Raw genomic sequence first — 14,894 nt, forward strand, 5'->3', positions numbered from 1 at the left:
TGAAAAAATGAAATTAAATTAGGTGTTGGAAATTTTGTTAAATAATATTATATATTTGTGTCATAAATATACAACAAATTGTACAATTTTTTTTTTTTTTTTTTTTTTAATATTTGTTTTTTGATTTTTTTTACCCTTTATAAATAAATTATTAAAAAGAAAAAAAAAAAATAAAATAAATAAAAAGGACAAGGAAAATGAAATAAAAAATAAATGGCGCATTATATACTTTCTTTTAATTAATATATATATATATATATATAAAGAAAAAGAAAAGCAAAATCGTTATTTATATTGAATATATTTTTTTTAAATGTTATGTTTGGAAAGTTTTAATATTTTTTTGATGTATAAAAGAAAATTACTAGGATAATGATATTTTAAAGAAAAAAAAATATATATAAATATATATTAAATAATAAATGGACAAATCAATATATATATATATATTTATAATAAAATTTTTTCTTTTTTCCTTTTTTTTTCTATAAAAGTTGGATAATATTTTTTTAAATACTAAACACAAATTCCTATGCTTTTATGAACAGCATTATGTTTTCATAAAATACGCTGAAAAAAAGGAAAGAGTTCATTGTAATATTAAATGAATGAAAGGGATTTATATTATTCGTAATATATATTTATATTATATATTATACATTTTAAATTGTGTAGAAAATGTTTTATATTTTCAATTCCCAATTAATGTACATTAATATATAAAAAGACATTTTGGTATATGTATTTATTTTTAATCTCTATTATAAAAAAAAAAAAAAAAAAAAAAGAAGAAAAACCATAAGGTACATCATATTTGGGTGTATGTATATACATATATTTATTTTAAATATCCTGTCAAATACATATACATATCATTATATCAGTTAAAATTTACAAAACATACTTGTCTGATTCGTATATACTTTTTTTCATTATAACCAACTTATCCTTAAAATATATATATATATATATATATATATATATATATATATTATATATTTTAAGATGATAATTGCTTCTTGAAATAATGTATATATTTATTTATATTTTTAAATGACGAAAATAATATTTGAATACGCTCTTTTTTTTTTTTTTTTTTTTTTTTTTAAAGGATAAAAATAATAATCTTTATATAACTCTATATGGCAAAGAACTTATATACGAAATGTATAAATAAAATAAGCCATATATATATTATTATATTATATGGTATCATATTTTATCATATAAATATTTTTTAAATGTTAATTTTGTTATTATGTAGGTATTATATAAAGAATAATATTTACTATATAGAAAAATAAAATATTTATTTTATATTATATTAATTTTATTTTTATTATATTTTTTCTTTTTTTTTTTAATATCACAAGAAGAAAAAAAATTATAATATTTAATTAAAATATGATAAATTTATTTATATATATATTATATATTAATATTTTAAGTATTCACTCATTTGATATATATAATATACATAATAAAATCTTATAATATATATATGTATAATTAACATTGCATGCGATCGTTTTTTTTTTTTTTTTTTTTTTTTTTCCTTCCTATATTTTTTTTCATAGGAAGCCTTAGTGCCTCACAAAAAGAAATGAACGTTAATATTATAATAACACTATTATTTTATATATATAAAAAAAAATATGTATACGTTTACATATATATAAGTATTTTGTTAAAAACAACATATATAATACCTCTTATTTTCAAAAGTAGAAAGAGAGCTTTTTTTTTATAAAAAATAAATAAGTTTACAATATAAATTAATTTTTTCCTCATCTATAAATAACAATACAATACATATAAATGGATATATATAATATATATATATAATATAATTTAAAGTTTATTTCCTGTATAATTATTTAAATGTTGTTATATATAACATAATTTTATTATATTAAATATAATATATTCGTATATATTGTATATATATATATATATATTTATATTATTTATTTATATGTAATAAATAACAACCTGAAGAATATAATATATTTAGTTATAAAAAAATAAAATAAAATAAACATTCCTTTTTTTTTTTTTTTTTCATATATAAAGTATAATATAAATTATACATATTATTATAATATAGTTTTTTATAAAGTTAAAAAAGAATTAAGTCAGACTTATTTTCTTACTATATTTTTTATAAATATAAATTTCCTATATATTTATAAATTTATTTGAATAAAAATTCTTTGCAAAAAGAAAAATATCTTTTAATTTTAAAGCCTCATATATTTTAAATAATAATTAAAATTTGTACAAAATGTTTTATGGTAAGTTATAATTTTCACATATAAAATAAATATACAAATAAATGGAATGCATATAATATATATATATATATATATATATATATATATATGTTTATATTTATGTATAATATTACATATTGTAGTTACAACATTTTGATGTTGTATGTAGCATGAATTATATGAATGTAGATATTGTGTGCTATGTATAAATTATGTTTGTTATATATATAAATGTTATATGTTTAAAAAATGTATATTTATGTATATATTTGAAAAAAAAAAAATTCTATCTTTTAATTACATAATATATGATATATATATGTGATAATTTCTATGTAACTGCTTGTGACATGCTTATATGTGTTAAGTATTTTATAAAAATACTATATTATATATATATATATATATTTATTTATTTATTATATTTTTTTATTTTTTTTAGGTAAAGTAGTTAAGCCTGATGAAACTGTTGTCCCTGAAGTTAAAGATGGATATTCAGTTATTCATTTATCTAGGGCCTGTTTAAATAATCCTGAACATGAAGGAAAGATATATGTCCAAGTCGAGGACGGAAATGGATGCTACAACATATGTTGCTTACAAAAAAATGTATGTGAAGACACTCCATTAGATATATTTTTGATGTTAGATAATGATGTAAAAATAAAAACTAGTGGAAGTTCAAATGAAGTCCATATTGTAGGTTACTATGAAGTGTCTTTTGGTCAAGATAATTTAGACGAAGATGAAGATGAATTTGAAGATGAATTCGATAATGACGAAGTAAGAATGCTTACAAAAAAAAATACATTAAAAAATTCTCTTTCCAATGGTATATCCAAAAGAAAAAAAAACTTAGAAAACAACGAAGATGATGAAACAAATGTAGGAAGAAATGATGAAGATGACGATGATGAAGACGATGAAGATGATGACGATGAAGAAGATGATGAAGATGATGAAGACGATGAAGAAGATGATGAAGATGAAGAAGATGATGAAGATGAAGACGATGAAGATGAGGATGAAGAAGGAGAAGATGAAGATGATGAAGAAGATGAAGAAGAAGATGATGAGGAGGAAGATGAAGAAGCAGAAGATGTTGAAAATAAAAAAAAAGGAGCAGATAAAAAAAAAAATAAAAGATCCTTAGATAACAAAAATGATGGTCCATTAAAAAAATCTAAAGTTGATGATGAAGGTCAATTTGAAAAAGATTTAGTAGCCTTCTTGAAAAAAAATGGAAAAAGTAAATTAACAGAATTAGGTAAAGTTAAAAAACCAGAAGGACTTAAAATGAAATTAGGTTTCTTTATTAAAAAACATTCAAATGTTTTCAAATTTGATAATGAAGGACAAATTGTTTCATTAAAATAAATATAGTGCACATTTTAATGTAAATATTAATATATATGTATATATTATAAATAGGAACATATTCATACTTATACACATATATATAATATGTATGTACATATTTTACATATAATTCATTATTATATATAAATATATAAATTTTTTTATTATATATATATATTATGTATTGTTGATAATCATTAAATTGGTTATTTATATTTTCTTTAATTAAAATACACCTAATTTTATTATTATTATTTTTCGTCACTTTATTATAGATAGTTCTCATCTAATTTTTTTTTTTTATATATATTAATGCTTATAATTATTCTACCTTTTATTTGAAAAAAATATATGTTTTAATAAATTATTTATTCCACACCACTATATAATAATAATAATTAAAAAAAAATTATTATTGTAATTAATATATTTTTATAACAACGGAAATTAATAATAAATAATAAATAATAAAATAATTAAAAAATATGTTTATATACTTAGGAATAATATATATTATATAATATTGAATTAAATAATAAAAAAATTTTCTTTTTTAATTACATGTCTTTAAACATATTTCTTACACATATATAAGTATTTATAATTTGATTAAAAAAAAAAAAAAAAAAAAAAAAACTACGTTTAATACTTTTCGAGTTGTAAAGTTATAAGGTAAAGAGAAAAAAAAGGAAAAAAAAAAAAAAAACAGTTACTCTAAAATAAATTGCCACTGAAATATATATAAATATTTTTAATTAAATATATAAAAAAAAACAGTTTAAAAAATTATAAAACACATTTATATTACAATTATTTATATAATTTTTTAATATGTTCCATATTGATGTGCTTCCCTGGACTTCTGTTTTAAGCTTCAAAGAAAAATATATATATATATATATATGCACAAATATAATATCATATATTATAACATTTTTATCTTTTTCTTACAAGTAATAATCAGGATCTTCCGAATTGTTAATATGATTATTTATTGCATTTGCTGAATTATATTCTGTTTGCTCAAATTCATAGTCGTCACTATACATATTGGTATTGTTCATATCTTGAAAAAAAAAAAGACATACATATATATATATATATATATATATATATATATATATATATATAGAATAATATTTGTATTTTGTTCTTTATATTATATATATTTAAAGAATTATATAAAATTTATTAATTACTATTATCATTATCCGATTTACAGTTATCCTATGAAAAAAGAAAATAATAAAAATGTATAAAGTTAGTAAGAGTTTATTATATATTTATATCAAAATAGGAATGATCTATATATATATATATATATATTTATTTATTTATCTATCTATTTATACCTTCATATTATAATTATCATAATTCTTGTCCATATTTTCAGAATTATATATATCATTATTTCTTTTCATATTCATATTATGTCCTTGGTAAATTCTATAACAAAAAGGAATATTAAAAAAAAAAAAAAAATTAATAAATAAATATAAAGACATTAAAATATGATATGTTTTTATATTTCTTTGCATCTCATTTCTTTTCTTCTAATTTTATAATATTAAAATATATATTAAAAAATTAGAATATATTATTATAACTATTTATAAATGTATATGTAATATATTATGTGGATATAAGAATTTTCAAAATAGAATATTGTAAATTATTCTAAAGTATTAAAAATCAGTTTATTATTTTATTTACTTTTCTTTTTTCTTTTTTCCTTTTTTTTTTTTTTTTTCTTTTTTTCCCCACAAACATATATATGTAAATATATATATATATATATGAACATATATATATATACAAATGTCATATACTATAACACATATTGTTGTGATAATGTATATATATTATACTATATATATAAATTATACATATAGTAAAGTTTTACTTATAAAAAATGACATATGGGGTATAAAATGTATATAAATATTTATATATACATATTAAAAAAAAAAAAAAAAAAAAAAAAAAAAACGTACATGTATATCGAACATTACACAAATTATTTTATAAAACTTTGATATATTAAATATATACATAATAAAAAATATTACATATATATTTAAAAATATCCATAAGAATTATAGTAATATAACAAAAATAATAATAAGGATAGAACAATAATAAATAATTTACATATAAACATTCGTATTGAAAAAAAAGAATACAAATTAGGTATCCACATATATATATATATATATATGTAACATATTTCAATAAAACAAATATATTTTATTATTAATATATTTTCCTTTTATTTTCGGTAACATATAAGCATACATAAATATATAGATATATATATATATATATATATATATATATATATATAACATAATATATATATTTATTTATATATTTATATATATCAAATTATTATTATTTATATTATTTATTTTACGCATATGCTAAATGCGTGCGATTGTATTTACTTTTTATTGAAATTATTGATTGGGGGTGGTAAGGGTATATTTTGTTGGTACATATTGTTTCTGAAATTATTATTATAAGCTCCATTCATATAAGGATTCATCATATTATTTGAAAGATTTGGGTTAACATTCATGGGTATATTTGTCATAGAATTTTGTACATTTTGTGTTAGATTATTTGGCATATTTTTATAGTTATTAACAAATGGGAAATTGTTTTGTTTATAGTTCATATTTTGATTAGCCATAGTAACATTATTTGGTTGCATGGCAAGATTGTTAGGTGGTGGTGGTGGTAAATTCATATTACCTTTTTTATTTAAACCAAAGTTCATATTATTTTGCATAAGGTTATTTTTATATTGTTGTTGGAAATCATTTTTTGAACCTTTATTTTTCATATATTTTCCAGCTTTAAATTTGTTCATATTCATTAGATTATTCATATTTTTCATCATATTCATATTATTCATCATATCTTTTTTCATTTTATTATCTCCTTTCCATCCAGAAATTCTAGGATCATATTTTAAAGTTAATCGAGATATTAATATACTTTTACTATTAATAGAATAAAGCTTAAATAAGAAACATTCATTTACATGTCCTAATTTTTCAATTGGGTAATCAAAAACCTGTGGAGGGATCTTCAAAACATTATATTCATCAGGATCTTCATCTACTTTTTCTTTAGTTTCTTCATTATTATTATTATTATTATTGTTATTATTATTTCCATTATTTTCATCATTTGTTTGTTGTTCTTTTTCTTGTTGTTTCTCTTGTTCTTCTTTTTCTTGTTGTTCTTGTTGAGCTTGTGCTTGATCTTCATCATCTTGTTGTTGTCTTTTTATATCATCATCTTCTTCATTCGTTGTTCCATTTTTATTATTATTATTACTATTGGCATCTGTATTATTATTATTATTATTATTCTGTTCAGCCAATTGATTATTTCCTTTCACCGTTTTAGTCTTATTATTATTATTATCTAATTCGGTCATCTTAAAACAATAATATTTGCATGTCTTCAACCATTCAGGTATTTCATTTACAATAGGCATATTAAACAAAACTGGTAACCAACTACTGTGTTCTGAAAGATTTAATTTGTAATCTTTACTTTCTTCTCTTACTATATTACAAAATCTAGCTAGTTTTCTTGGTTCAATTGGTAAAAATGGTAATGTCGATTTTTTGGTATTTCCTCCGTCAGTGCCAACACCACCTGCTGATGATACATTATCATTATTCTCATTATTATTTGCAACAACAGATTCATTCAATTGGTTTTCTTCTGGAAACAATAAATAGACATAACCATCTGGTTTTATTATATTCTTACTACTTTTCAAAAAACTAAAACAAAATAAATTTAATCGCAATTTAAACATTTCTGTCTGAGGATCAATAAATTCTGGATATCCATGAAATGATAATCCAGGTAAAACGTAGTATAAGGCATCAAACGTATTCGGTGGAAATTTTGATTTTAATTGAACTGGATTAATTCCATAGTGAATTACAACATTCTTATTTAACGATTGAATATTATTCTTGCTTTCTTGCTTTAATTCATTCTCTTTCAAACAACTACACACTTCTACTATGTCATCTTCATGCTCTTCTAGAAAACCGTTGCAGAAGCTGAAATTCTCATCACCAAATAATAAAATCCTCTGTTACAAAAAAAAAAAATAAAATAAAAAATAAATGACACACACACAAAAAAAAAAAGGTAAATAAAAAAATAATGCATTTTTCCTTACACATAAAATATAATATATATATATATTTATTTATTTATTTATTTTTATTATTTCATTTTATTTTTTTTTTTTTTTTTTTTTTTTTGAGGTACTTACCATTTTGATTTAAATATTAAATTAATAAATAAAAAAATAAATACTAAATAATATTAAAAATTAATTTAATAAATAAAAAAATAAATATAATAAAAATAAAAAATTCTAAACAATAGATTTCTCTTTATTTAAAAAAAAAAAAAAAAAGAAAAAAAAAAAAAAATCGTCTGAAACTATTATATATTTCTTTAATTAGGGTTATTTGTGGCACATACAAAATTTTTTAATTATAACAATTTATTTTAAAATTATTAATTTAGTATCATAAATAATTTTCCTTAATGTTTTATATATAAAATATATATTTTTAATTTCCTGAAGGATATAAAAATTTACTTTTTTTCTTCTTGTTTTTTCTTTTCTTATGTAATATTTATATTATATAAAAACATATAATAACAAATGCATAACCAATTTATTTGTATAATTTTAATTAATATTAATTTTTTATTTGCTTATGTATCTTTAATAACATATATTTTACTTTATAAAATATTCTATATATATATATATATATATATATATATATATAATATTCTTATGAACAAATTATTTATTTTTATATATTTTCTTTTATTTTGCTTTGCTTTTTTGGATCACACAATTCTATGTATTATATTATATACATATTATAATAAAAAATATAAAAAAAAACAACACTTGTTTTATATAACTACTCGTAATTAATATAACTATTATAATTCAAATATATACACAGATTTTCTATCAAATTAATTTTTATAATATATAACATACACTTATTTATTTATTTATTTATTATATTTTTCAATATATATATATATATATAACATAAAAATATATACAAATTACTAATTGTTTAATATTATTTATGTTTTGTTCTTATCGCAACTAATATAATATTATTATAAACATAATACATCTAAAAAAAATATAAAAATATAAATCTTCAAAATAAAAAAATATTATATTGAATATATAATTATATATATATAATATATAATATAATAATAATTATTACTTTGAATTTTTTTTTTTAATTCCAAATTTCTTTTTTTTAATTTATATATATTATATTATATTATATCAATACAGTATAATAAACAAAAAAAAAAATATATATAATATATTATATATAATTATATAATATTTTTTTATTTTTCCAAAAAGATTTGGCATATTTTTTTTTTTTTCTTTTTTTTTTTTTTTTTTTTTATTTTATTTTTCCTTTAATGAATATAAATTATATGTATTATATAAGGTTTATTTATTATTAATATAAACGAATATTATATATTCTATATATTATTATATATATATATATATATATATATATATATATTTTAAATAAATATAAATAAATAAAATTATATTATATTATATATATATATATATATATATTATATTACATAATAATGAAATATATAATTAATAAACTACCAAAAAAGGAGGAAACATAACTTTTTAAATATATTGATATGATTATTTATTTCTTTAGTAAAAATAAAATAAAAAACAAATTATATATAATATATATATTTGTAAACTGAACTTTTTTTTTATTTTTTTAAGTTATATTATTCGTATATAATATATATATGTATTGTATATAAGTATATATGTATACATATATATATCATATTCATATATATTTATCTTTATTTGATTATATTAGTATATATGTATATAAATATTTTTTACAATGATAGTTTAAAAGGTCATCAAACTTTAATGCATATTATTATATATTGTATATTATGTATATATATTATATATATATTATAATATTAAAGTATATGTTATATATATAAGAATACTGCTATATATATAAATTATTATAATAATTTAAATATATATAAATATATATATAATTTTGTGATTAGAGCTCTTTTTTTTTTCAAATTTCAATAGTTTTATGAATATTTCATTGATTTTTGCTTTTTTAATTTTTTTTGAAACTTCTATTTATTATATTACGTATATATTTAATTATATATTTATAATATATGATAATATTATCAAAAAAAAAAAAAAATTTACATTTTTATTAATATAACAGAAGTGAATTATTTACCTTTTTTTTTTTTATAAGGGTAAAAAAAAAAATTAAATGTTCCATATATAATAAGAAATATATAATATATATTATAAATTAGTTTATACATAAAATTTGGATAATAAAATAATATTTTATCTAAATTAATTAAAAATATATATATATATATATATATATATATATATTATAGGTTATCCTGTTTTATAAATATATATATTTAAAATATGTTTATAAAATGAAAAGAAGCATATATTATAAAATTATTATACCTTTATATATAAATGACCCAAAAAATGATTTACAAATCCGTACACTATATTTTGTTTTATGCTATTATACATATAATAATATTATGTAAAATTATACTTAAATTTTTATAATATTATATATATATTAATATATATATATATATATATATATATATAATATATTAAATGCACATTGTTTTGTTTTATGGTGAAGAATCCTCATAATATATATATATATGTATATATTTATGCATATTTAAAAAAGTTTCATTATTTAATAATATATGAAAAGGCGCCATATATTTTGTATATTTCCATTTCTTTACAATGTATACGTTCAAATAAATAAAATTATTGTTATTATAAGATATGCTCCTATTTTATATAATTGTCGAATAGGTAGGATTATTTATGGTTTTTATATTTTCTTATTAAAATAATTACAAAATAAATTTTTTTTTTTTTTTTTTTTCTTTTTGTCACAAAACATATTATATATATTATGTTTTGTATATATTAATATATATATTTATATATATTATCTTATGAATGAGTCTTGTATTTTATATTCTTTAATATAATATATACTTTTTTGAAGTGTCAAAAAAAAAAAAAAAAAAAATAGTTAAAAGATAAAGATGCATATACCCACAGATGAATAACAAAAAAATTATAAAATAATATAATAAATTAAAACATATAATATAAAATAATTAAACAAAATAGAAACGATACAAATAATGATATGATTTATAATATCATATATATTTTTACAAATAAATTAATTTTTTTTAAAAAAGTTTTTAAAAAAATGCTTTATTTTTTTTTTTCCATTTTTAAAATTTTTTCTATCATTTGAATTATCACTATCATAATATTCATTATCATAACTTTTATTATTATTGTATGTACTGTGTGTATTATTTTTGTTGAAGTATCCATTTTTTTTATTAAAATATTCTTTTTTATTAAATATATTTTTATTTTTATTTTTATCCGTTAAATTTGTATTATTATTATCACCGTGTATTTTATGAACCTTGTATCTTTCATTGTGTATCTTACGTATATCGCTTAGGGCTTGTTGTTCTTCTTTCTTTTTTTGATTGATAATATTAATTTTATTGTTAAGTGAAAGATTTGCTATGTTTGATAAGTTTTCTAAGCTTCTTTTTTGATCTTGTATTAAATTATCAGTTCTGTTATATTTGTCTACATTTAATTGATTATTATTTTTGGTTTCATTTTTTTCCATAGAATTTGAATATTTATATGTTATATCTTTATTTAGAGAATTCATAATTATTTTAACAGAGGATAAAACATATTCAAATAAGATAGCATCCTTATCATCAAATTTTTTTTGAAATTTCCATAAAAATTCTGTACATTCTGAATTATTAATAATATCTACATTAATTTTATTCACATATTCTTGTCCTAGTATACTATAATTATAATCAGTATTAAAATTTAATATATCAAATAATAATTTAATTAAATTATATATTTCATCATTAATTAAGAAGGTATTTTTTACTTGTATATTTCTTAACTTAATAGTTTTAAATTTTTCTTCATTTGGATGAAAGCTAATATTACTTAATAATTTATATAATACTTTAAATACATTTTGAAAATGTACATTTTGTTCTTCTATGTCTATATGTTTTTTTTTATAATATATAATTAATTGTTCAATAATTCTATCTAATATTATAGTAATATTAATAAGCATATCTTCTTCTATAATATAGAAATTCTTTGCAGATATATTTCGTTTTATATTTTCATTTTCTAATAATGATTTCCTGAATTGAATTTCTAAAAAGGTTGGATTTTCTTTCTTATGCTTTACAATTTCTTCTTCATTTTTATTATATAAGTTATCTTCAGATATGTTTTTATTACTATTTAATTGATATGTGCCTATTGAATTATTTTTATTAGTTATAGTATTATGTATATTATCATCATCATTATTATTATTATGATAATTATGACTTTTATTTTTGAAATAATTCATTTCCTTGTTTTCTTTTATATCATATTTATTACAGCTTGTTACATAATTTTCTTCAGAAATGTCGTTTTCTCTTTTTTGAAAAAATTCCCCTATTTCAGAAGTACTATTTAGTGGTTCGATATTTTTGACATTTTTTGGATTGCTATCTTTTTTTTGATTTTCTTGACACTTTTCATTTTCCATTTTGTCCCCTTTAAGGAGAAGATCTATTTGTTCATCATTTTCTTTTTCTATCTCTAATGAAATAGCCTTTTTCATTTTATTCTTATCAGTAGATGATATATTATTATCATCATTCTTATTAACATCCTTTACATCCGTCATATTTTTATAACATACGATTTTATACATTCAATGTATGTTCATTTATTTATTGAACATATGCATTCTTCTTAGGTTATGCTTTTTTCTTTCACTTTTTAAAAAAAAAAGGAAAAAAAAAATAGGAAAAAAAAAAAATAGGAAAAAAAAAATAGGAAAAAAAAAAAAAAGGAAAGCTTTCTTTAATTTTATATTTTTAAAAATATACACATCAATCACACTTCATATGATAATATAGGATCTAAATACAAAGGATAAAATAAATAAGGAAATCAGTATGTATGAATAATAAATAATAAATAAACATAAATTATAAATATATATATATATATATATATATATATATATATATATTATATGTTGAGAAGTTATAAATACATATTAAATAAATATTATGTCAATGTTCAATAAATATTATTTTGTATTTACATATATATGTTTTATTTTCAATTTATTTTATTCTTTTCCTTTCTAAGCATTGAGTAAATATTTGCATGTTTTTAAAAGTGATCTTATTTTTATGTTAAAAAAAAAAAAAAAAAAAAAAATTAATTAAAATGGGAAAATAAAAATATAATTCAAAAGTAAATTATATGTTATCTGGAAATATAATATTGACATTAAAATAATATAACAAAAATGGAATGTCAAAAAAAAAAAAAAAAAAAAAAAAAAATATACATATATTTATATATATATATATATATATATATATATATATATATATATATATTAATTGACACATTTAAAGGACAAATTCATTTTGACATATTGTTTAATTTTTTGGAGATTTTAAGAATAAAAAATAACTATGTTATAATACACATTTACCCAGCTTGTATATTTTTGCAATATTTTGGGTAATGCAAAAAGTAAACATCTTATACACATTTAATATAAAATATATATACACGTTATAGGAAATAATTATTTGTGTTTTTTGTTTTTTAATCCAAGATTTATATAATTTCAAGGACTTTAAAAAAAAAATTAATGTCAAAAAAAATATTACGTTAAGAAATAAATTTAAAATGTTACAATAAGGTATATTTGACAAAAACCGCAACAAAAAAATATATATATATATATATATTTATTTATATATATATATATTTATTTATTTATTTATTTATTTATTTGTTTGTTCAGTTTTTTTTTTTTTTTTTCTTTCATACACTGAATTATTTTTTTGTCTAGATTTCTATCTTATCACTTCATAATTTAAAACAAAAGAAAATTTATGAACATTTTTATTAGTTTAGCACATATCCCTATTCTTATTTTTATATATCATATTTCTTTATTCGATATTTTTATTTTAAAGCTCGTTTAAAAAAAATTTAAAATAACCAAATATAGAAAGGAATAAAAACATATATTTCTTTTTTATTTGGATAATAATATGGAGAGGATTATATATTTTTTCTTTATGTCTTCAAAGTAAATATATTTATAATGTTACGACAAAAGGAAAAGGGGTGGGGGGAAATTATATAATAAAAGAAAAAAAATTTTGTTCTATAAATATTAAATGTAAATTAAATATATTTATAATACATATAATATATAAATTTATATAAATTAATTTGTTTGTTTGTTATTTTATAAGACTCATACTTATAGTTATGAAATGAATATGTATAAATAGGAATTATTCAAACGAGATTATGATACATTATAAAATATTCAAAAATATACTTATCACTTTTGGTGTTTTTTATATTTTTTTTTTTTAAATAGAAATATTATATTATCTTTAAAATAATATAATAATATTGTATATTCCCTTATATATTTTTAAATCTTCAATAAATAAAAAATAAAATAATATATAAATAATATTTTGGAATATATTATAAATATATATATAATACTATATTCTAAAGGATAAAGCATATACCTATATATATCTGAATATATATACATAATAAAAAAGAAATATATAATAATATAAAATAAAAAATATGTATTATTATATATTTTATATTAATGTGAATTCCTCAAAAATAAAATAATTATAAACAATGTGATTTCTTGAATATTTATATAAATAAATATCAATATTTAAAGTGATTCATTTTATTTTTTTTTTTTTTGTTTTACATATATTCTCATAAATATAACAATATAGTTATATTAATATTATATTACATTATATTATATTATTTTATTTAATTTTGTTTTGTTTTATTTTCTATTTTATTCTATTTTTTGTTTCTTTTCATATACATTTTAAAAAAATAACAACAATATTATAACAAAAAAAAAAAAAAAAAAAAAAAAAAAAAAAAAAAAAAAAAAAAAAAAAAAAAAAAAAAAAAAA

General features: G+C 16.3%; 3 protein-coding genes across 3 annotated transcripts; 1 reads left to right on the forward strand and 2 right to left on the reverse strand.

The window, feature by feature from the left end:
• Positions 1 to 2,284: 2,284 nt before the first annotated feature.
• On the forward strand, positions 2,285 to 3,650 carry PGSY75_0813300 (hypothetical protein; the record flags this gene model as incomplete). The annotated part of the gene is made up of 2 exons (XM_018785261.1): positions 2,285 to 2,294; positions 2,716 to 3,650. 2 exons carry the CDS (start codon positions 2,285 to 2,287, stop codon positions 3,648 to 3,650), a joined length of 945 nt encoding a protein of 314 aa, XP_018642228.1.
• Positions 3,651 to 4,458: 808 nt separating this feature from the next.
• Positions 4,459 to 7,944, reverse strand: PGSY75_0813400 (hypothetical protein; the record flags this gene model as incomplete). The annotated part of the gene is made up of 6 exons (XM_018785262.1): positions 4,459 to 4,504; positions 4,584 to 4,698; positions 4,832 to 4,859; positions 4,985 to 5,078; positions 6,077 to 7,755; positions 7,942 to 7,944. The coding sequence occupies 6 exons, from the start codon at positions 7,942 to 7,944 to the stop codon at positions 4,459 to 4,461; spliced, it is 1,965 nt and encodes a 654-aa protein (XP_018642229.1).
• A 3,061-nt stretch (positions 7,945 to 11,005) lies between these two features.
• Positions 11,006 to 12,574, reverse strand: PGSY75_0813500 (hypothetical protein; the record flags this gene model as incomplete). Its single annotated transcript, XM_018785263.1, has 1 exon — positions 11,006 to 12,574. The coding sequence occupies one exon, from the start codon at positions 12,572 to 12,574 to the stop codon at positions 11,006 to 11,008; it is 1,569 nt and encodes a 522-aa protein (XP_018642230.1).
• Positions 12,575 to 14,894: the final 2,320 nt, after the last annotated feature.

This window comes from Plasmodium gaboni, chromosome 8 (assembly GCF_001602025.1).
Source record: "Plasmodium gaboni strain SY75 chromosome 8, whole genome shotgun sequence".
NCBI lineage: Eukaryota > Apicomplexa > Aconoidasida > Haemosporida > Plasmodiidae > Plasmodium > Plasmodium gaboni.